The sequence below is a fragment of the Gekko japonicus genome, unplaced genomic scaffold (assembly GCF_001447785.1).
Source record: "Gekko japonicus isolate JY-2015 unplaced genomic scaffold, Gekko_japonicus_V1.1 scaffold1248, whole genome shotgun sequence".
NCBI lineage: Eukaryota > Metazoa > Chordata > Lepidosauria > Squamata > Gekkonidae > Gekko > Gekko japonicus.
The window spans coordinates 93,758-118,387 of record NW_015171541.1 but is presented as its reverse complement, the minus strand read 5'-3'; the positions used below and the strand labels follow the sequence as shown (position 1 = coordinate 118,387).

At 45.8% G+C, this 24,630-nt stretch overlaps 1 protein-coding gene across 1 annotated transcript in view; it reads right to left on the bottom strand.

Moving 5' to 3' along the window:
- SMG7 (SMG7 nonsense mediated mRNA decay factor) overlaps positions 1-24,630 on the bottom strand; it is an 81,536-nt gene that overhangs the window by 3,717 nt on the left and 53,189 nt on the right. Inside the window, exons 15-22 of the mRNA XM_015419652.1 lie at positions 19,925-20,069; positions 18,638-19,032; positions 16,655-17,026; positions 13,959-14,108; positions 9,467-9,547; positions 5,800-5,956; positions 3,140-3,310; positions 2,552-2,700 (exon numbers count right to left, since the gene is read on the bottom strand). Coding sequence (XP_015275138.1) covers positions 2,552-2,700; positions 3,140-3,310; positions 5,800-5,956; positions 9,467-9,547; positions 13,959-14,108; positions 16,655-17,026; positions 18,638-19,032; positions 19,925-20,069 — 1,620 coding nt within the window. The remainder of the gene's footprint in view (positions 1-2,551; positions 2,701-3,139; positions 3,311-5,799; positions 5,957-9,466; positions 9,548-13,958; positions 14,109-16,654; positions 17,027-18,637; positions 19,033-19,924; positions 20,070-24,630) is intronic.

Here is a 24,630-nt window from a genome sequence, read left to right as displayed (position 1 = left end):
TGGGGGGGGGGGAAGAAACGCGTTTAACTTCTTTTCATCGTAACGATTGACAACTCACAATTTCAGCCGCTCCTTTTCTTTTCATTCGCATTTTCGCTTCATCACTCAGGTGGCGTCTGGCGGCTCCGCTATGCCCCGTGCGGGGCCGCGGGCGCGGTGAGGTTCATTGGGGCATGAGTGGAGCCTCAATTTCCGACCTTCCGGTCGAGAAAGAGGCTTTTCCACTCGCACGCCCTGAGTCGGAGCCCCTCTGGGGCTCGTCCGGGTCTCCGCTTGCGCGGATTCCCCCCTCGGTCGCGGGCGGGTGAAGACGCCCTCGGGAGCGCCCCGAGGTTGCGTCCGCCATTCGCGGAAGCCAAACCGGAAGCCCCTACTCAAATCTCCTCTTTGATTACTTTGAATCACCCACCCACCTTTACATCTCGCTCTGGGGAGAACTTCCTAGTGATCCCTGGTCCAAAAGATATCCACCTGTCCTCAAACAGAGCCAGGGCCTTTTTGGCCCTGGTGCCGGCCTGGTGGAACTCTCTGCCTAATGGCCTTCATGCCCATGCAGGACCGAGTGCAGTTCTGCAGGGCCTGCAAGATAGAGATGTTCCACCAGGCCGATGGTTGAGGACAACAACAGTCTCTTCAATTTCTCCTCTCTCCTACGGGGGTGGGATACAATTGGTTCTTAACCGTCATCTGAATAGACTTGGAATTGTTACTATTCTACTATTTTTAATTGTTTTTTTAAGTTAATATTTTATTGCATTTTCTCAAAAAAGAAAAAAAACATAACAAGATGGTATAATGTAATATAGTACAATAACAAAGATACATCTATAACCTGTAAGATAACTAGAGTATATAAATGCTACTGTAGAAATATACAACCCACAGTAAGTAAATCATATTTGCCCTGTTTTCCTTTTCACCATTTTAAACCGTGTACTCAAGGTAGAAGAATTGCTCTCCACTGCTCTGGAAGAGGAGGAGGAAGAGGAGGAGGAGGGAGGAGGAGGAGGAAGGAAGGAGAAGAAGAGGAGGAGGAGGAGGAGGAGATTGGATTTATACCCCGCCCTTCACTAACCAAAGGTGCCTCAGAGCGGCTTACAAACTCCTTTCCCTTCCCCTCCCCACAACAGACACCCTGTGAGGTAGGCGGGTCTGAGAGCGCTCTTGACAGAAACTGCTCTTTTTCAAGAACAGCTGTGCCAGAACTATGGCTTGCCTAAGGTCATCCTGCCAGGTGCAAGTGGAGGAGTGGGGAATCAAACCCGGATCTCCCAGATTAGAGTTCACGCACTTAACCACTACACCAAACTGTACCTTAAATATCTTTCAAAACTACCACAAACAAAGTGTATCAGTTACAGCAGGAACATCAGCATGTTCTGCTAGGTATCCCATAACAGGGAGCCAAGTCACCACAAAGTTAGATGAAGTTGTCAGTGATTTTGGCCATGATATAAAGGTCCCATAACGTTTTGTGCCAGAGTGACAGGTCTGGTAGTGTGTTATCTTTCCATCATAAAGCTATAGCTGATTTTGCAGCAAACGAAAGGACAGAGAGGGCTTCAGATTGGAAAAAGGGGCACAAAAATCAAGTTTCCATCCATTAAGAAAGAGGGGGTCCGGAGTAGGAAGAATTTCAATCCCAGTTACGTTTTGGATTTGTGCAAGGACCTGTTCCCAAAAGGCTCGAATGTAAGGACAAGAAAGCCTGCAGTGCAGATAATTGTTCTTAATCGGATCTGTAAAACTATTTACTGAGATGCTGTTCACCGCCCTGAGCCCTACCATAGGGTGGGACGGTCTATAAATAATATAAATAAATAAAGATCCCGCGGACTGTGCGGTGGCTTGCATGGGCTGGGCTAACACTATCGTTCCTTCAGAGATGCTGCTCAGCTCAAAAGAGGATAATAAAATCAGCTGCTAAACAGGGCAAGCACTCTTCCGAAAGAAATCTTGCCCAGAAGCCACAATGAAGTTAGTTCCACAGGGCATCTGTCAGGCTTTTGGTTGAGGACAGCGATGGGTACCATCTTATCTGACACTACCCCGACCACCACCTTGCTTTCTCCCACTTGCGGGACAGTAATACATACTGTTATCTTCTTTGGCACCATTTGATGTTCTTTTAACTGTAACTTAACTGTTTTATTCTTGGTTTGATATTGTGTTTTTTGTTATATTGTATTTTTCATTGTCAACAGCCCTGAGCCCTGTGAACTCAGGGAAGGGTGGTATATAAACTGAAATTGTAAATAAAAACAAAACGATGAGAGTATAAATGCTCTGATCACAGTAGTTTGCCTATATGCCAATGATCCGGAAACCAGTAACTTATTTTGAATAGTTCGATGATCTAGATCTGCGTCTAAGCTTTGAGGATATTTGATCAGACTGGTCTGCAATCATAGTCCAAAGCCTAAGAATCCAGAGTGTTGCCCTGAGGAAACAGCACGTGGTTCGCCTTAAGCAATGATGGACAGCTGAACTAACTCTCCGCCCCCAAAGTGAAGCTCATAATGCCTTGTTGTCCTACTGCGACACGTCCTACCTTCAGGCTTTCCATGAGCACGGCCGACGAATCCTCTATTGCTGGGCCATGGGCTGCCCAGGTGCCACTGGGAGTGCTGGATGGGTGCCAGCTACTCTCTGAAGAGGAAGATGTTGCCGGAAGATAGTCCAGGCCAAATCCTCCCATTGCTGAAAGAGGAATGTTAACAAAGTCAGTCAGTCAGTCAGTCACCTTTATTGGCATGTACAGATACTACAAACAGCAGTTGAACAGAGAGGGGTACAAAGCCAGCTATGTAGACGTTTATGTGGCATTTTAAAAAGAAAATTAATACTGTAACATTTCCTGATGGACTGTAAAAACAGGGCTACCTTCTCAGTAACTGCCGGCAAGCAATAGTTCAGGAGACGATAAACCTTGATATGATCAGAAAGGCCCGACATTCCAGCTAAAAACAAGTTTAAATGTTTAACACGCAGGTCTGCATATAAGTAACAATCAGGGAGAATACGTGACATTGATTCAATGCAGTAGGAATTAAAGAGACAGGTCCTAGCCAAGAATGTTAAAGTCAATGATTTAGCAAGACACTGAAGCCACACCTTGTACTGGAACCTCCCCACCCACCTGGCTTATCCGTCTTCCACCGATCTGCCACCCTCCGATCTCTGTTGTCCGGCGTTCCAATGGGCCCAAAGTTGGAGAATGGAACAGAGTTGTGGTTGTGTGTTGGAGGAGAGCTTGGCAAACTGCTAGGGTTCGATGAGTGAGGCGACTGGCTAGCTGGTGTTGAATGATCTATCGAACAAAAGTTTAGCGGGACTAAGTGAAAACAACTGAAATACCTAAAAAGGATAAGAGAACAGCTACTGATCTTGTTCTCTCTTGGCAACACTTTTTATGAATTGGTCCTGGTGGGCTAAATAAGAAATTGGGGGGGGGGGGGGAAAACCTGGGGGGGGGGGGGGGAATCCAGGGTGATTGTAGTGGATGTTCATCTGTGCATTCACTCGCACAGAGCAACATTCAGAATTTTGTAGAGCTAAAATCTACAACTTGGCACATGTAGTCTCTCCCATCAAGGAGAAAAACTGTACCCGATGTGCATTGCCTTGAAAGGCAAAGCCAGCACTCTCCTGCTCAATTCTCCTTGTAGATCACCCAGCAGCAAGTAAGACAGCTGCAGCAGGGGAAAAGGCTGGGGTTGTACGTCATTGCAAACAACCAATTGAACAATAGTTGCAGGTTGCTCAGTGGCAACGATCTTGAAAATTATCTTGTGTATAACCACCACTAAAAGGTCCCAGGTTCAAGGTGATAATGTGGCCAATTTGCTGGTGAAGAATGCAGTGTCAAACTTGGATGACCAGCATGCACAGAGGACAAGACAGCCCACCAGAGAGATTTGGAGTTGTTAATTTCTCTTTTGGAAATGGATGCTACACTCTGATCATCAAGGGAACAGCACATTCCAAGGACAGTGTGCAAAAAGTACTGAAACTACTGAAAATAGACTACAGTGACGTCTCTGCACTATGAACAGATTGAACCTAAGAAGTGGGTTGAGGAACCAGCACTGGCATGACTGAAGAGAGCAGAACATGCATAAATTGCAGATACTATAGGAGCCATACAGAGAACAGCTAGTTACAGATTGTTGTTTTGTGATGCACTTTTTAAAATACTTGGAATTTGCAATTTAATTAAAGGCTCTTGGATTATAACTTTATCTTTTTTTGTAATTGACAGTGAAAACTCTATACATAATTTTTTCTCAACTCCCCCAGCCATTCCCCATATGGAATAATGGGCCCGAAAAATTCAGAAATCCAAAAAGAAACCCAAAATCATACCATACCATACAATATTTGGACTTTAGGAATACCGATATTTTTCAGGTTCAATATACCCAAACCCTCCAAAAAATGATTTTTTTGCACACTCCTGTTCTGGACTACCTGCAGTCTCCAAAGTGTTTTCAAGGATAGCCCTACATAGAGCGAATTACAGTAGTCCAATTTGGAGGTGACCGTCACATGGATCAAGGTTTGTCCCAGATAAATAAGGAGGCAGCTGGCATGTCTGGCGTAGTGGAGTTATTAAGACTGGACTGGTACGGTACTCTGAGGCAGAAATCCCATCTGTCTGTAGTTAGTGCTTAACTGTTGCTCCCATGAGACTCCAGAACATGGAGAATGGAGCTGGAGGAAGGGGCTGGGGAGAGAGAGAGATCCCTGCTAACAAGAAAGGACACTAATGAAAAATGGGGATCCATTTTTTTTTAAAAGGCCTAGAATTTGTTCAAGAGAGAAGACTCTACAAAGAAAACTCTCTACCACGCTGCTCTGACAGCAGCCAAGATAAAAGCGAATGTGATGGCACCCGCCTTGCCCACATGTGGTATTATCGGACGAGAGGGGCGCAACATGCAGGCTTTTGCTTCTTTTTGAATATTGGTGGGGGGGGGGGGGCACAAGCACAAGTTTGCGCTCAACCCCCTGATCTACAGCTTGAGGAACAGGGATGCGAAGGGAGCTTTCTGGAGACTGTTTGGTAAGAGGTAGGTAATCCTGTGCCTGAGAGGTCCCTGGCCCCAAAGTTACCTAGCAAGCTTCACGGCTGAGTGGGAATCCGTAGCGCAGTCTCGCAGATCCTAGTCTCATATGTACAGAGACCATAAAGAACTTAAAACTTGTATAAAACCAAGTCAACGAGCTGGATCTTGCAGACCCCTTCTCCTAGCGGTGGCACTTTCCTCTGGTGCAAGAGGCACAAGACAGGGGAAGATTCCTTGCACGGGAGGAAAGCGCCACCGCTATTAGAACAGGATCCAACTCTGCCTCCGATGGCCAATTCAGACATCAAGTCAAGTTGCTGTCTCAATTAACAAATCACAGACACAGGAATGCTGAGGAGATGGAAAATTAAAACAGGCAAGCCGGTCTAAGCTATGTTGTTTATCATCATCATCATCATCATCATCATCAAGTTAATTGTATTAGCCATTGACCATAACAAAGCATAAATACAAACACAATCCTTATACATCACATTAAGTTATCCCTTCACTAACTTGCGCTGAATCCTAACCTTAATCTTATCTTTTTTGCCGCCAAAGCAAACAGGGACATTCTGCTGGTAACATATACGTCCATATCAGAGACGTATATCTGTTGTATGCTTAAATGTTCAAACCATAGTGCAGGTTCTGAATTATGGTTAGTGCTAGCCACTGTTTGGTATAATGCCGGAATCAAGCCACCGTGTGGCTGGTATATAAGCATTACCTGAGCTGGCTGGAAGAGATGGAGACCATGGCGTCCCTTCAAAGAGAGAGTAGAGTGAAGTCTCCTGGTGAGCCACTGATGGAGTGACGTCTGGTTTTGTGCTGGCATTGAGGTTTTTTCCATACACCTCGTTGAACATGCTGTTTGGGTATCTTTCCTACAGGGCCAAGAGACAGAGAGATCAATCCAAGCCCCAGGCTGATCCAATACATTACTGCATCGACAAGTTCACACACCTGAAGTCAGTTTTGCTTGTTCCTGCCCACGCTCTTTAACAGGGATTCCTACCACAGCCTGAATCAGAGAAGGCCCACCCTCACGCAGCTGGCAAGCAAGCATCCAGCACCGCGAAAATTACAGCTGCCATAGCAACAATGTCAAAACTGGGAAAGATGCTGAAGGAAAACTGATAATGGCGCCTCAGACACATTTTACAACATTTTAAAAGAAATCATACTTTTTATTCCCCTAAAGAGTTTAGGATAGTACATGAGGGACCCTCCATCTCCAATTCACCTTCACAACAACTTTATATTGCTACTGATAACTACCCGTCAAACTTCATGGCAAATATAGGAGGATTCCTGCTGCTGGCTGCATCTGTATCCCCCTCACTGCTCTAGCCTTGCTGCTTCCAGTCATCCTCAGCAGGGGAAAAGCAATTCTACCACATCTCCACCTTAGGTGGAACTGGCTTGGTTTATAGCAACATGCAGAACCAACAAGGATGGTGGACTCCTACAAGGGCAGGCGGTTCTTGCTCTTAGAGGTCTAAGAGTGAAGGGTAACTCCATTTTAATTAAAAAAAGTGTACCTATCGCTTCTCGGCCTTATGGCTAAGATCAAGTGTAGTGTCTGTTCTTATCAGTTTAATATCTGATATGTCCCCTATCTGAGGACTATATATTAAATGGATTTTTGGAATTGGGAGATGGAACAGGGGCTTGCTCCATCCACTCTGCGGGGGAAAAAAAAAAAGTGTACCTCAGCTGCCATAAATTTAGGAAGTGCGGTTCTGACCCCTACACCACACTGTTTCTGGAAAACTTAACTTGAAAAGTCCATTCAGGTGGATAGCCATGTTGCTCTGCAGCAGAAAAGCAACATTCGAGTCCAGGAGCACCTCAAAAGCCAACGAGGTTTCCAGGGTCTCTCGAGAGTTTATACACTGGGGACTTCCGGTCGACGGAACAGCGATGGCGGATGCTCTCCTCACAACGGAGGAGGGTGAATTGCACACCAGTGGTCTGGAGGGGTGTCACCTCAAGTGACACCCCCGTGGAGCCTTTGCGATAGGCTCCAGGCCAAGGGGCTTTTGAGGGGTAGCCTCTTCGATGGCGCAATGCCAGAGAATTGAGGCTCCCCTCCGCCCCGATGGTCCAGTCGCTGAGTGGCCTTCGGGCATAAGCTGGACTGACTGGGACAAGCTCTGGAGATCAAGCGGAATGGCGTAAAACCGAGCGTGGTCAGATAACCTGGCCAATCAATGAACGTGAGTTGTGAATAAAAATGGAGTAGTTTGAAAAGCGATTCCCCCCCCCACCCCGCAATTGGAAACAAGAGATTGCTCTTTTGTGAATGAGCGGTTAAGACATGAAGGGGGAGGGGGAGGAAGTAAACTGAAAGTGTTTTGAGAGACTTATCTGAATTGCAAAGTCGTTTGGCGAGTTTTCCGAGTTGTGGGGAAGTGGCAGAAACTGTAAACAAAATGGGAAAGATGGCGGCCCAGCAGAGAAAGTTTAAAACGAAACCGGGCGGGCAGAGTCCGAGACCGGAAGAGGGAGCAGATGTCCTCAAACTCCTGGTGGATATGCTCAAGCCGGTGATGGAACAATTCGATGGTATTAACCAGCAATTGACTGGGATGAATAAAAACTTTGCAGACGGAGAAAAAACTGGAGCAGGCAAACGAGAAAATTAAAGAGATTGACACCACAGTAAGAAGTTGAAGAAAAGGATGGGAGAGGTGGAAATGAAGCGGAATTCCAAGAGAATCGAGTCTTGCAGCTTCAGATGGAAAAAGCTAACATGATTCTCAGGTTTCAGTGGGTTCCTGAAACGGATCGGGAAGACTTGAAGAGGGTGCTCAGTGAAATCATTGCTCCAGTAGTAGGCTTAACAGCGGATGAACTGGTAAACGAAATGGAGACAGCCTATAGGGCTTACTCCAACTATATTAAAAAAATAGCCTACCTGGAGAAATAGTGGTCAAGTTTTCAAGAAGACAAACCAGAGATGCCATTTTAAAAGCAACATCAGCAACTCCACTGAAAATGGGAAATGTAACCATTAAAACTTTAAAGGACATTCCATTTGAAATTAGACAAAAGAGGAAAAATTACAAGGAATTAATTTCTTTTCTTCAAACTAATGGAATATCGTACAGATGGGCGGTTCCGGAAGGTGTCATCTTTAAGATCAACGATAGAAGGGAGAAGATAGACTCCACTTTTAAAGCTAAAGAATTTTTGAAACGTCAGCTGGGGACAGATGATGAGTCTAAAGAGGGAGAATCGAAGTCGAGTGACTCTGCTACCTCGGGGACGGAAGAGGATTCTGCGGCAGAAAAGGATGCAGGACCTGCCAGAGTGGTATACGATTTTAGAGTCAGAAAGCCGAAGTAAAGGCAGAAGGACTTGGAAAATGGCCTTTTGAAGCAAAGAATAAGAAGATGATCGGAGACTTCTCTTATAACAACTAACAAAATAACATACAAGAAGCGAATTGTTATAAGCAAGAACTCAACAAGTATATTGTGATAATAAAACTAATGGTACTAACATATTTACTAACAGTGAAAAGATCTCCTTCTCTTGGGGTTTTAGTCTAGTGTGGTTTGCTTTTCTTTATCCCTAGTTGTAGTCCCTCCCTTATATTTCTCTGTAGTTTGTAGTATATGCAAAATAAAAAATATCCCTACGGGGATTTTAAAAAAAAGAAAAGAAAGTTTATACACTGGAAACCTTGTTGGGCTTGAAGGGGCTACTAGACTCGAACCTTGGAAAATCCTGCTGACAAAGTAGAATTAACATGAACACAAATTCAGCACCTGCCCAGGCCAGGCAAGTAAGTGACATCCAAGAGAGTGATTTAGAGATTTTTTTTTTGGGGGGGGGATGTAAGCCACCATGGGAAGGAAACGTAAGTGGACATGCTGGACTTAATTTAAGGATCACTTTACAATTAGTGACTGAATAGCCAGATGAATCTGGCAGTGTTTATTGTTCAGGACAAATTAAAATTGAAAGAAAGGCACCTACGTCTATTGCTTCACACGCTACTCTCCCCCCAACAGTATATAATTTGTCAGAAAAGACATGGATTTGGTACTTACCACTGGAAACACAGACTGGGAAGCTGCAGCAGCTACTCAGTACGGGTACCTTCAGCATACCCATGCCACCTTTCAAAGGTGGCAAGTTATACACTGTGATGGGCCTACTTATCAGAAAGGGAGTATTTGATGGTAGATCTGCATCTGGTCTTTGCCTAATTCAGACTGCAGGTGAGGGCTTATGTAACTGAACATGCTCTTACCTACAAAACATCCCTTTCACAGAAAACCCCAAACAAACCCAAGGCTGCTTTTGAGGAGTTAGAAAAGGACTCAATAAATTGATGCTGCTGCCCAGCATAAAGAGGCTAAGAGGTCTTTGTAATTTATTACCTGGTTAAGAGAGAAGCCCGTGAGGGACAGGAAAGAAGGTGACTGAGACATCAGATCTGATGGTTTCTCTAGCAGCGATTTCTTCGGAAAACCAGAGAAGTGAAAGACACTGTTAGGTATTATTATAGACTGACTACTTAGATCATCTTTCTGCATAAAACCAATAAATCTGTAATTGTAAGAAGAGTGCTCAAATGGGGCGTAGGTGTAAGAAGTGGGGGCAGAAACATAGTGGAGACCCTCTTTCTGTTATAAACTACAGATGCCTGGAATACATTATGCAAACATCTATGAATCACACTTTAATTTTACAGGTGACAGTAAAACCAAATAGCCGCATTAGTTAGGAAAACGAAGAAGGCAATTTCACCTGGGGAAGTTCAGTGGAAAACACTATACGCTTCAACTTTAAAGGAGTTACAGAGCTTAAACTGCAGCTTTGTCAATTACCACTAACTGCCTGTTAAGGCACATAGGTTAGCACACTGGATTCTTTGCTCAAACATGTAAACTCATGGTCTGAATTAACCTGGCTTTCTCAACATACTCTGTAAGAAAAAAACGGGAAAGAATGCTACAGGCAACAGCACACATGATAGGTTGAATCCTGTGATCTGAGGACTTGACAGCGGATCTTTCCCACGTTTCCTGCTCCCCAGGCCTTTCCTACCCTGGGAAAGCTTATTCTCAGGGTCACAGGACCAGTGTGGCTTAATAGCCCATAAGGTTTGGGAGGCTACAGTGGGGAGGTGGCAAGGGGACAAAGTCACTCCTCTTTCTTCTGTCAACAGAGCTGAACTGACTCAGAGCCAGAAAGTACTGCTGGAAGAAGTGGGATGCAGGAAAGATGAGTGACCATGGGTGCCTTCCACTGATGGGTCACAGGATCCAGCCCTGTGCCTGGATGCCTGCCTATCACAGTGGCAATCAGCTTAAACTCACTAAAGTACGACAAATACATAAGGCCGTCTCTATGCTGCAATTCTGCAGAGGCAGAGAAAGAGCTGCTGCCTGATTCCCGGGCTGGCAGGTCCCCTGTGGACTAACAGCCACGTGGGTCCCACTGAGGAGACGAGGGAGGAGGAAGTTGGCATTTGCAAGGAAAAATGGAGGGGATGATTCCCCCCCCCTTCCCAAAAGGCAACCCTCTGAATCCATGTGGTTATTACTACACATAGGTCTTGTAACCCTAGAACTCAGCCTTCCTGGGGCCAGAGAGGAGAATTAAGGGTCTCTAAAAGGGTCCCATTTTCTTCGAAGGGAGCCCAATGCAAACTGCTGCTGGCTTCATAGTGTTCCTCTGGTTGGAACCTGTGATGGAGCTACGCTGCAGAGCAGCTCATTCCGCAACAAGTCAAGCTGACTGGAGGCGGCTTTAGATTTGGTTTCCAGAACTCACTGGGAGATTCAGACATTCAGTCTGACAGCCCTTCCAACGGTAACCCAGCCAGGCCCTGGAGCATGAGACAGGCCTTGGCAATAAAGCACAGTGAAGCCTGGGCACCCTTCTCCCCCACATTTCATATGCAGAAAATACACTGGTTTAAAAACAGTTGAGGTCCCCCAGACAACATGCTAAAGAACAGGTGGCTGAAGATGTGCCAAACCCAACCAAATCTGACACAGAGTTCAAAACTATTCTACTGGGTTAAACAGATAACAATGCACTACTCCTTCAAGCCTGGTGCGCTTTGGCCAGAACAATTCACAGACACTTGAGGTTCCAGGCAAGATCACTATTCCCCGATAGACATCATTCACTTTAGATGTTAAGGGAACAGGACTGTAAGCACTCTGTGTCCGTCTTTATTGGTATGTTTGCTTGACTAGGCTTCATCCGTTATTTTTGGACATGGTCAGCTACCCTTTTTCAACCCTTCTGTAGCATCACTCAAGCGGCAAGCTTGGACTAGCAGAGGTACTGCAAGACAGCATCCATTCTGAAGTGTTGTTTTCATCCAACTCAAGCATTCCCTTGAATGAATCCAGAGCTAGATCCAAAGGGCTGCCAAAAAAAAAAAAAAAAAACCCTCTGCACAAACTACTGTCGCCTCCTGTGGTGGTGGAAAGTGCCATCAGTTCACAGCTGACCTATGCAGGCACTGCAGGGTTTTCAAGGCAAGAGACGTTCAGAGGTGGTTTGCCATTGCCTGCCTGCCTCCTCATCATAGCCCTGGTATTCTCCGGAGGTCTCCCACCCAAGTACTAATCAGGGCCGACCCCTTCTTAGCTTCTGAGATCTGACGAAATCACAATTGCCTGAGCCATCCGGGTCAGGGCACCTCAATCCTCCCTGGCAATCAAAAACTTGAATTAAGTAGTTGCTTATGTCTTCTTCTTTTTTAAGTCAGGATGTTATATTACCCTTATTTTCATGCAGTGTGGACAGAACCATGGTAATAATCAGAGAATAAGCAGCTACTTTTAGATGCCACACCTCAATTTAACATCATGTGAACCCATCTTTCTTCATACTATGTGCCTCCTCCAACCGCCAGTTTGCTATTTTAATGGTTAGGTTCTTCCTAAACTCCCATCACTACCCTCTATGCAACCACACTGTGTGGTAGCATTATCATCCCGACTTTAAGGGGTTGGATGGGGTTGGAACTAAGGCTGAAGGACTGTGACTAGCCTAAAGCCAGTCACTGATTTAAATATTACAGTCTTTATAAGGAGTTTGTTAGAAAACATTCCCCCATAAAACCTCTTGTACTCTGTGTTGGTGTGGGCCGTCCCACACATCCCTGATGACTGCTGATGCAGTAAACGTGTAGGCATTTGGAGAATAACATCTTCCCATGGTTAAAACACAGGAGACCTGCCTTGCTGGATCAGATCAAGGGGCTGTCAAGTCCAGCATTCTGTTTGCAGCAGCCTCTGGAAAAGCTCACGCCCTGTGCGTGAAGTCCTGCGCCTTGCCCTGTTTGCTGCCAGCACCTGGTATTCAAAGGTCTCTTTTGGTGCGATAAGAACCTTCTAATTTACACCAGGAGCTTCTTCAGACAAAAAAAATCTATACCACAATTTTTGCGATGTACAAAGGACACATTGCGTAGTATTTAATGTATGCGTGAGACAGGAAGAGTATATTAGATGTTCCCTTGGGAAAGATACCCAGTTAAGGTTTTCACTTTTATGTCAAGCAAGATGTAGCTAATGCTAGATTCATCAAAATTCCACGCTACTTTTTAAAGCATCAACACAAAATAGTAGAGTGGGCTGGCTTGCATTATGTCAATCCTTCTTGCTCAGAGACAGGAACTGAATGAGTCCCCCCCCCCCCGAGTCCTTGGAATATTGCATGTTTCTCCAGAATGAGATGTTTACTGTTGGTTGGGAACAGTGATCAAGAACCCGTCTCATCTAGTGGATTCTGGATGGCCAAGGAGTCCTAATATCTGCTCAGCTTTGAACTCTTGACCAACTTCCTGTGGCAATATGGCCAAAAACACTTCCCTGTAATGTTTTTAAAGCTTTCATTTGACACAGACGTCCTTGACACCTTCAATGGACTCAGTGGGCTGTTTTTGTGCGGAAGCCAAGGTAAGTGACAAATAGTGCCTGTGGCTCCCTCAAAAGAGGGGTCGGCATGGCTTACAAATCATACAACTTGCTCGAGAACGTCTCCCATTACCAAGGTGGACTGAACCTCCACAACACTGAAAGCAAATGGATGTTCTCTCTTGCAGGCTATGACTTCCTGCTCTTTAGGCACCGTTTGTTCATGTTCCGGTGGACTCTGGAAGGATTCCATGTAGCTTCGGTGCAAGAGAGAGAAGAATCTGGAAATTCTCACAGCAAGCCAAGAGATGGGGGATTCGGATCAGCCAGGGTTGCAGCTCCCTTAACCTTTCAGACTGTGCCTGCTCATGAGCTCTGGATCAGGGACACATTCAGCTGAAACAGCTCCTCCTGCCATAGGTCTTCAATAGGTCACCTGCTCACCCGTCTTGTACACATACACACACACACAGTGGAGTGAACACGAAAGCTCACAGACCCTTTCCAGAGCTTAAGAAACCAGGCACTGAGAGTCAGAAAGCAGTAGAAAAGAGCAAGAGTCCAGTAGCTCCTTAAAGACTAACAAAATATGTGGCAGGGCATGAGCTTTCACAATTCACTGAAGAAGTGAGCAGTGACTCACGAGAAAGCTCATACACCCCGCCACATGTTTTGTTAGTCTTTAAGGTGCTACTGGACTCTTGCTCTTTTCTACTGCTACAGACAGACTAGCAGGGCTACCCATCTTGATCTATCCGTCAGAAAGCAGCAACTCTACGTTCAAGACTGTAAGTGTATTATAGCCTCCCAGCAGTTCTCCTGCAATGTGGAGACCTACCACTGATTCAAATTCCCCCACTCTTTTGGCAAGCAGGCATGGATTTCATGTGGACTGCTGACTTCGCAAGAGGGAAAAAAAAAATTAAAAATACGCTAAAAGTATGCCAAAATTAGAGCAAGAAGCAGCAGAATTAAGTCAAATACATACAAAGAGGCTTCGTCCAGGAAGAGACGCGAGAGGCCCCAGCAGAGCTGGGTAAAGATCAGGAGGATTAGAGAAAATCAGCTCTTCCTCCTCCTCCAAGGCAGCCAGACTCTTTAACAGGTCCGGAGGAAGCAGAGGGGAGCTCTTGGGGTCCTAGTGACAGAAAGGAGCACAGTGAGACGCAGCAAGGGACGGAGAGAAAGCAAGAACAGCAGCAGGGGGGTGGCATGGGGGGTGGGGGTGGGGTTACGGGAACAGAACGAAGGCCCATACGAAGCACAAAGACTGCAAAGCAGGCTACTGGACAAAAGAAGGGTATGCAAGGACAAGCTTACGCCAGCATGCAAAAGCGGCTCATAGGGGTAAAGAACAGGGCAACGAGAAACTGAAGAGGAGAAAGAGAGAAAGTTGAGGCAAACTGTCTTGTTCTTCTGTGTTTTAGAAATCACACTGCTTTGAATTTATGGCCAGCAGAAAACCCCCAAACCACCCCAAACTACTAGGTCCTACTTATGAAGAACGCGATTTCTAGCGCTTTAATGATGACTACTAACGAACACATTTGGTCAACTCCCCAGTATTTTGGTCACCTTGAAATTTGCAAACACCACTGAAGTGTGTCATGTGACTCAATCCTGAAACGATTTTATCAGCATTCCTTCTTACTCTGTTGATCACAGCTGGATGAATTATCACCAAATATCTTCAACCGTATGAGAGTCAGGTCTGCCCCCCCCCCCCAACCCAGCTGAGTTTCTCTCCTTTGTGCAGAATGCAAACACGAGCAGGGATCTAATCTCCCACCGCTTCACTCCTTGTGGCCTTCCCACACCCCTTCCACTTTTTCCACAGCATCTCTCCACTGTGCAGCAGGGGTCTCATCCCAGGTTTTGCTAATTTTAGACATTAGGCAAAGGTCTGCAATTCAGATTAGGGAGACTAACCTAAAAATACAAAAGCTAGGAATGCTAGTCTTTGGACATCTGCTTTGACAGGTCTCAGGACTCTGCGTCACCTTTCTCAGAACGCTCCTAGTAAAAAGAGACTTCCTGGCAACTATGAACATACTATCATACAACATCATTATAAAGGAAAGGAGATATTAGATCCAACAGCGTTGACTTAGCTGAAGGCACAAGTGGCAAAGCAAGCCGGCTGTTTCTATCTTCTGCTCGCTGATGGAAACGCAGCACTCCTTACTGGGGCTATTTTTAATGGTCAGTCTCTGGCTGCCACCAGCACATTCAGGAGTGCGAATGACTGGCTTGAATAGAAAGCAGTCGCAACGGGGTTGGGAGGACCAATCCTGCTGCAGATAAACAAAGTGCGTCCTCATACCTCCTGCTCACTACCACACGCACACAATCACTTGATAAAAGGCAACGGGATCAGCATTCCAGCAGCTGTCTGCTCTGGGATCCTGGTGGGTTAAGCCAAGCCTTTCTTTAGAACCGGAGGGATCTGGGCATCCCTGAAGGCTGCTAGCAGCAAGCACTCATAAGGAAGTGCAGTCAATGGCCCAAGGGGCTGTGAACCCCTGACACTCAACTGTTCTCAGTCAATGCCTTGAGAGGACAAGGCTGGTCTCCGGCTCCATCAACCCATCCCAAATGCTGGCAGTTTTTGCAGCCCTGCCACCTTTGCACAAGGACTTGGCCCTCCCAGCAGTACCTCCCCCGTACCTTAAGTCAAGCATCAAGCCCACATGGCCTTGCTCCTGCTTTTTTATGTCTGGACTCCAACTGCGGTTAAGAACAAGTGCTACCAGGAGAGAACTGCCTTCAATTTGCTTTGCGCAACTAAATCTTAACTAGTGAAGGCTTACTGCGATAAAGTCTGATACACCCTACATTGTACCCTTCTCTGCTTTGGCAGGAATCCACAAACTGGAACTTAAACTTTACAACCTTCCACAGGACTAAAGCTCCACTCCACTCCTCTTACACGGGTGACTCATCAGGGGCACCGGTTCACCTACTTATTCACTGCTTTTTTTGCTGCAGCAGCAGTTACTTCAGCATCATTTTTTGCCTCTCATGAGGCTGCTTCTTCCTCATACGATGACCCCAGCCAATCAGGGATCACACGATGACCCCAGCCAATCAGGGATCACACTGTGAATGTAATGTCAACGTCAAGCCAGCCAACCCGATTTGGTATTATGACAATGTCACTGAGGGAAAGGGAATACTATTGAGATGGGAAGGCAACGTTCACTGCATTGCACTTGCTCTTGGATGGGCAGGAGGAAGGGGAGAAGGCGAAAATGATCTATGCTTGAAAATGAATGCATGTCAGGGACTAAGAACCTCTATACAGAGAACGCAGGCATGTCTCTACCCACAGTTCCACTTCCTATGCCCAATCATCAGCTGACTGGGCAAACACTTCAACACTGTTTGCAACACCCCCCTTGCCATCTGTCAAAAGGGGGAGCCTGGTTTTGTTGCACGCACACCTAGTATGTAGCTCCCTTTCCCTCTAGCATAGAACCAACAGAATAAACATACAGATGCATCTAATTATGTCTGAAACAGAAAGATAGCAGGGAAACGGGGACACCCCCATCTGCCCTCCCTAACTGTCGTCCCTTTGAGAGTCGAACACAAACAGCCCCACTGATTCTGTCTGACGTCTAGGGATCTGTCCTCATCCTCCTACGTTCTGCCTGCAGCTCATCAGTTTGGCAGCACATTTACCTCAAAACCCATCCTAGGCATGGCATCCTGCTCCGGACGAAAAACTCCTTGCTGCCGTTTGCCCCTGCGGTCCATGTTAGCTTGCTGCTGTGCCATCACAACACGGTTGTCAGCCATGTAAGAGTCCCAGTAAAATTCTGGCACCTTGACTTCCGAGGGATTCTGATTATATGGCTCCATGGGGAAAGGCTTCATCTTCTTCTCCAGAGGCTGCTGCTGTTGCATGAGGGGAGGCTGCAACGACTGTTCAAACAGTTTTAGGGGGTCCTGACTCTGAAGATAGTAGGGCTGCTTCACAGGCATAATCTTCCCCAGCGGGCCTTGGACCTGAGGAGGGTTCCAGAGCTGCTTGGATGCGTCTGCCTGGGAATACTAAAGACAGACATTCCTGCATTCAGCACGGCAATTTGTTCTTTTAAAACTGGACAGCCACTGAACAAAAGTGACCAACTTGGCCACCAACAGGTCAGTGTAACAAATGACACCCTCTCTCTACCAAAAAATATTCCTCACAGTGGGTCTCGCTGGAATTTACCAGGCACGCACACTCGATAAACAGATTCCTCTGGCAGCAGGGCAGAGGGCGGGAAGCTGCTTTTGCTCTCAGCACCACTGAAAGTGCCCGCCATGTTCTCTGTGCACAATATAAAAATATGTAGCTACCGTGACTCAACGCCACAACGCACTTGGGCAGCGTTGAGCATTCTGTGCCAATAAGGCAGAACTGGCTGAACATTCAGTTTGACAGCAGAGTCCTTAGGCCTCCAGATGACAAAGGAAAGCTGGAGAGTGTTTCACTAGGCACAACCCACAGAAGGACGGACTAACTTTTCAAGATCCATCATTTTTAATGCGGAAGGATCTCAAGCAGAGGCAGTTTTGCCACATCGGTGGAGCAGGAGCCTGATGAGCCCCAAACCCGGCATGAATGCAACTGGTAAAGAGGCAGGAGCTCTGGGGGTTCAAAGGACTGGCCATCTCAGCTTCAGGGAACACTGTCAGATTTAACGTGCTGCATGCTAACTGAGGTGCCACATGAGTACTCCATAAGCCCTCCAAATAGGTTTTTGCAGTAATCCCTCCTGCTCACCCCATGATTTTAAGTATGTAAAGGTAAAGGTAAAGGTTCCCTTGCTCGAAAGCCAGTCGAGTCCGACTCTAGGGTTGCGGTGCTCATCTCCGTTTCAAAGCCGAAGAGCCAGCGCTGTCCGAAGACGTTTCCGTGGTCATGTGGCCGCCATGACTAAACCCCAAGGCGCACGGAACGCTGTTACCTTCCCACCGAAGTGGTACCTATTTATCTACTTGCAATTTCTTGCTTTCGAACTGCTAGGTTGGCAGGAGCTGGAAACAGAGATGGGAGCTCACTCCATCATGCGGCACCCGGGTCTCGAACCGCTGAACTACTGACCTTCCACAGCCTGCAGTTCAGCGTCTTAACCACTTGAGCCACCGCAGCTCCATTTTAAGTATGTATACCCCACTTTTCCCTCCGGTGAGGATCCAAAGTCGCTTACACCATCATTTCCCTTCCTCCACCTTATTCTACCCGCTGAGGCCGAGAAAGGGTGACACTGCCCCAAGACCTCCCCCAGCAAGCTTCCATGGCAGTGTGGGGATCCAGACCTGGGTTTCCCAGATGCTAGTTCAATATTCTAACCACCACGCGGGTGTCACCCTTCTTCTTAGTCTTCTCTTAAGTCCCCGGCAACTTCTCTCCTTCCTTGTACACTCCCACACAAAAGTCTGCAATACATGGCAGTCACGGGTAATTTAGATTTGAGCACAGAGCTTTCGCTTCCCTGACCCAAAACTGAATTCATGTTTCACAACGGCCTTTGGATCTAGCTGTTCTTCCATTTGCAGTTTAAAGAAACACTGCAGTTTTATATTTATATTTGTGTGTGTATTTATTGTTTCGATTTCTATCCCGCCTTGCCGGACGAACTGGCTCAGAACGCCAGTTTCCACAGAACGCCTCACCTGCTGGAATCCAGAGTGGTGCGGAGGGCTCTTCCCTAAGGCCTGCACAGCTTTTGTAGGAGACTGCTGCTGCTGCTGCTGCTGCTGGGCCAGAGCCTGGACCTGTAACTGGCTGGCAGACTGCACTGTTGCCTGAGCTGATAAGGATGAGAGGGACTGCTGGGAAGGGGAGGCCGTCTGCTGAGGTCCCTGGTTCATCGGGCCTGGTCCGGAGGGCCGCTGCTGGCTGTAAGGAATGTGGGATGGCTTCCCAGCTTGCACCTGGTTTCCTGCGGGTGAGTGAGCTGCAGGCTGAAGAAAGGTTCCTGGGACAGAAACGCCACCTGGGAAAGTGTACCCCGAGCTCATAGAGAAAGCCACAGGCGGGGGGATAACATACGCTGGAGGTGGGAAGCCTTCAAAGACAAAGACAAAACACAAAAAACAAAGGCCCGTTTTTAAAAAGAGGAATCTCCTGTCTGTGAAGAAATTTCCCAGTTGCACTTTTGAGATTAATACAGCGATACTTTAATCATTAACTCTCCATAACAATATGTTGTCGAAGGCTTTCACAGCCAGAGTTCATTAATTGTTGTAGATTTTCCGGGCTGTATGGCCGTGGTCTTGGCATTGTAGGACCCGAACTTTTGCCAGCAGCTGTGACTGGCATCCTCAGAGGCATAACACAGAAATGACACAGAGAGTACTCCATCTTTCCGTGTTATACCTCTGAGGATGCCAGTCACAGCTGCTGGCAAAACGTCAGGTCCTACATTCCCAAGACCATGGCTATACAGCCCAGAAAATCTACAACAACTAATCTCCATAACAAGTTAAACAGTGGACAGTACAATCTGTTGTTTGGGGGAAGACGGTACACAAGGAAGGAAACATCTTCTGCTCCTTCCACTTAAGCTCCTCTTTAAAAAGCGATTTCAGAGTTAACAGGATCCCTCAGTAGAATCTCCCTGCTTCAGTTACTCATTACAGGGCACTTCTGATTGTCCCCTGGGGACAATTTCAAGAAGAAACATGCCAACAACCTGCTCTTCAAATAGACTTTTTTGTTTGCAAAAACGTTAAATATAAAACAACTTTAATTGAGGAAAGTACCTGTGTCACCATTCACGCACTATAAAAATGGATAAAACATGTATGATAAAGAAATACGGGATGCAGCACATAAAGTTTACCCATTCGGGTTGGTGTGTCAGGGAACAGGAATATTGTATTTTCTTCCTATCCAGTATGTCAAAGGCCCTGGAGAACCAAAACAAGCAGTAAAGAGCACGTGCTTTTGTTTTTTACCTGGTCGGCTGGGAAGCGGGGGGAAAGCTCCTGGGTGATGGATGGGGATGAACTGGGAGTTGCTGGCCTGGTTTGGAGACTGAGTTACTGGTGTTTTCCTGGCTTCAGAGACGGGAGTCTTCCTCAACTCCGTCTGTGATTTCACCTAGGAAGACAAACAATTAACTCGTTAATTTCTTCTTTTACTTACTTCTCCCCATTTTCTCCTTAAACTAAAGCCTGCTAAAGATGAATTGGTTCTGGCCGGCAGTTTTGGTTCCCTTTCCAAGCTAATTTGAAAAACGTGAAATTAAGTTCAACTTTTTTTTAAATCGAGCACTTCCAAAGTGCTGATCAACTCCGAGTTTCTGCATTTTATATATGTGTGCGTGTCATGCAAAGACCTATACAAGACTCTGTTGTGTGGCTCATTTCTCTCTACCACAAACTAGCATAGTTCAACTGGCCTTAAAAAAATGCACTCTCTCTTCCATAATGTGTACGATAATTATTTCTGCCCACGTACCTGTAGGACCAGTCTCTCCCTGCGTGCTCCCGTGTTACAGATCTGATCTCCCCCCAACAAGGTCTGTTATCCGTCCCTCCCCACCTTGGTCTGCGAACGTCCAGGATCAGGCTTTATGCCCCTGGAAGGGCCTCCCAGAAGAGGTGAGGCGGCTCCTGCCCTCCTGGCTTTCCAGCAAGGCTGCATTAGCAGACCTGTTCTGCAGAGCTTCTGGGACAGGCTGAGCCGGGGCAGAGAGGGACTGCACTGCTGCTTGGGGCGAGGGTTGTTTTTAATCTGATGTTTTAATGTTTGTTTTTACATTGGGTCCTGGGATGCCTAGGGAAAGGGTGGGTACATCAATATTTTGAACTATAAAGCAAGTATGCCCAGCAGACCCAAAGGCAGGACATGGACGCGAGCCGGCTTCCTCCCCACTACTCCCGGCACAGCACCTGCAGTCATGGGCAATGTTCCCGCTAAGCTGAGTTAGTGTGAGCTAGCTCACAATTTTTTAGCCACCAGCTCACACATTTTTCTCTCCGCTCAGGAAGGATGGCTCCAGAGCAAACTCATCTATGCAGTAGCCAAATGGCTCGCTCACAACTTTAATGCCAGAATTTTTGCTCACAAGACTCCACAGCTTAGAGGGAGCACAGGTCATGGGGTCACACAAACTATGCCTTAACGAAATTACTTCTTCCGAACGAAATTATATCTATGAATAAACATTTTACAAATGTTTTAGAATGTGAAAAAATCTATCTACATCTTGGATGCTTCCCGGTGATAGTCCTGTATCAATGTTGCATTCTTTTTCAACCTCAAAAACTGCCCATAGGGTAAATTATGTCTAATATGTTTGACATGAAAAGAAGAAAAATGCAAAAAGGAATTTTTATCTGTAAGTTTGTGACAAGGACGCACAGCTAATTGCCCATTATGTACAAACACTGGTGTCTAAATAATTAATCTGTTGTCTATCTGCTACATATGTAAACCTAATGCTACTATGTATGGAATTAAGCCAGTCCATAAAAGACTCTATAACTGACCAGCCCTCTATTATAAGGAAAACATCATCTATGTAACGTTTAAAATAGAACAAATGCTTATGAAAAGGATTATTGTCCGGGTTAGTTATCTAATGGTTCTCGAACCGACTCATAAATAAACAAGCTACACTGCGTGCAAAAGTGCTGCCCATTGCCACTCTCTGCCAAAAGAAATCATTACCAAAACAGAAAAAAAACTTTTCAAAAATATCAATCAAGTCTAAAAAAAAATGGGTGGGAGGGGAAAGGGCAGTCCTCTTTTCAAGTATGTTAAGGAGGCAAAGCCGCGCCTCCTCGTGCGGGATATTCGTGTAAAGGGCTGTATGAGTAGTATGTTCACATTTTATTAGGTTACATGGGTTTCAAGTATCCTTGAGCAACATTGAGAAATAATTGTGAAATGTTTGTAAAATGTTTATTCATAGATATAATTTCGTTCGGAAGAAGGAACGTCGAAATGACACAGGACATTCCGGAGCACGTTGTTAACATCTTTTGGCTTCGTTTCAATTTGTTATGCTGCATTTTGGCACCATATACTGTAAAGAAGATTGTACACTTTATTGATTTATTATTTTTAAAAGTATATATTTTTAAAAGAGCAGGTAGAGAAAGAGGTACTTTTCTCCCTTTCTCACAATACAAGAACTCGTGGGCACTCCATGAAACTGATGAGCGGTCGGGTTAGAACGGATAAAAGGAAGTACTTCTTCACCCAAAGAGTGATTAACACATGGAATTCACTGCCACAGGAAGTGGTGGCGGCTACAAGCATGGACGGCTTCAAAAGGGAATTAGATAAGCGTATGGAGCAGAGGTCCATCAGTGGCTATTAGCCACAAGGTATAGATAGGGGCTCTGGGGCAAGTGATGCTCTGTCTTCTTGGTGCTTGGGGGGGTCAACAGTGGGAGGGCTTCTAATGTCCTGGCCCCACTGGTGGACCTCCTGATGGCACTGGTATTTCTGGCCACTGTGTGACACAGAGTGTTGGACGGGATGGGCCTTTGGCCTGATCCAACATTGGCGTCTCTTATGTTCTTATTTTTTATTTTTGCAGCACGGCATTATTTATCGTAGCGCTTGGATCACAGTTGATTTCCTTGTTAGTGTAATTTTTCCACACTGTGTACCTTAATTTGTACACTCTAAGTAGCATTTAATGAAATTACTGCCTGACTTGTGCTGTACGCCCATCTTCCTTACCACAGATTACAGCCTCAAAGCGGCTTCGACCGTGAGTGATTTCTCACGCTGAGCTGAAAGAATCTTTAATACGACATTTCTATAAGTCCCTTTAGCCAACAAATGGCAGAATTGAGCGACTGAACAGAAGAATTTGGAGATTAGGAGGGGGAATCATCCAAGCTTTTTAGCTGGGGATTACCAAAAATTGTACAAGAGGAAATGAGTTAAATCTAATGCTAAATTTCTATCAGCCGACACTTCATACCTTGCTATGAGTATCCCATCCCTTGTATACTGCATTTTTAGGTGGAAATACCTCAAGATTGTAGTTCTTCTGTCCCTTGCTTCAAGTGGAGGCCTGCAGCACAACCAGTGTTCTCTCTAAGCTGAGTTAGTGTGAGCTAGCTCACATTTTTTTAGCCTCCGGCTCACACATTTTTGTCTTAGCTCAGGAAGGATGGCTCCAAAGCAAACTGATTTATGCAGTAGCCAAATTGCTTGCTCACAACTTTAATGCCAGTGGTTCACAAAGCTGAATTTTTGCTCACAAGACTCCACAGCTTAGAGGGAGCATTGACACAACCCCCTTCCAGTTGTGCTGCACCCAGAAAGAGTTAAGGAGCAGATTTTATCCCTCTGAAAAATTCTGCCTGACACTGGCCTCACTGCACCAGGAGCAATGACTATATTCTGAAAAGCTACATCCTGAGGGCTGGTGAGAAAGAAACCCAGTGATACACCTGGCAGTAGAGGCTGGGTGTGTGTGTGTCAAAGGGTAGTGCAGTAAAAACTCATGCTGGGATATTTTCACATCTTCACTGCAACAAAAAGGTGTCTCTTGAATTAGGGCTCATGAGAATAGCCAGCTCTGAACAAATTGGCCACTGTGAAAGGGGGTGGGGAGTGACCAGTCTGGGGAAATCTTCAGGTGGGATCTGCCAGTTACACGGCAACAAAGACAGACACTATTTTCTTCTTTCAGAAATCCATCATGACTCCCTCCCTACCAGATGCATTTAGTGATTGTGAAAGTACAGTACGTTTCACTGCCTGACCGCATTCTTTCTTATTCACCTGAAGTGTGCAGAAAAACAGCTATTTTAAAAGCCCATTTAATTTTATACATCTACTTCAATCTTCCCTTGGGGAAAAACAAACTAGTCTGAACAAAAATGTGAGCTTATTTTTAAAGAGACCATTGTGGTCTCTCTCTCGCTCTCCCTACTAGCCTAAGAGAATGGCATCGGTCTAACTTTGCTGAAATTCTAGAGTCTGACTCAGTTTCATTGTCAGGAGACTAGTCAAATGACAAAATTCAACAGCCATTAAGAATACTGAGGTGGATTTATTTTGGAAAAGAGGACGGATGGACTAACTCTTACGCAGCTTTCACCATTAACAGACCTCCAAGAGAACTTTTAAAGATTCAAGCTGTCAAAAAAAATTATCTGGGGTGCTGGGCAGGCAGAAGAAAGCTTCTAAAGGATGAGATTGCCAACACAGTACCACTAAATGATGGTGCTCCTAAAGGGGGGAAAAACAGTGATTGGGGGTGAGTTCATAAATTACCTATTTAAATGGACCACATATACAGCACTGTTCCCTCTAAGCTGAGTTAGTGTGAGCTAGCTCACAGTTTTTTAGCCTCTGGCTCACATATTTTTGTCTTAGCACAGGAAGGATGGCTCCAGTGCAAACTAATCTATGCAGTAGCCAAGTCACTCGCTCACAACTTTAATGCCGGTAGCTCACAAAGTAGAATTTTTGTTCACAAGACTCCACAGCTTAGAGGGAACATTGATATACAGCACCCTCTATATATCTGCAATGGCTACTGGTTCCATCACCTATTAAAGTCACCAATTTCAGAAGAGCCTTCTTCTAGCTCCTACCTTGTCTCACCCACTCTCTTGACAAAAAAATCCCTAAGTGCTGTGAATTCACCAGGTTTCGTTTCCACTTCTCCTTCCTGATGAAGCAG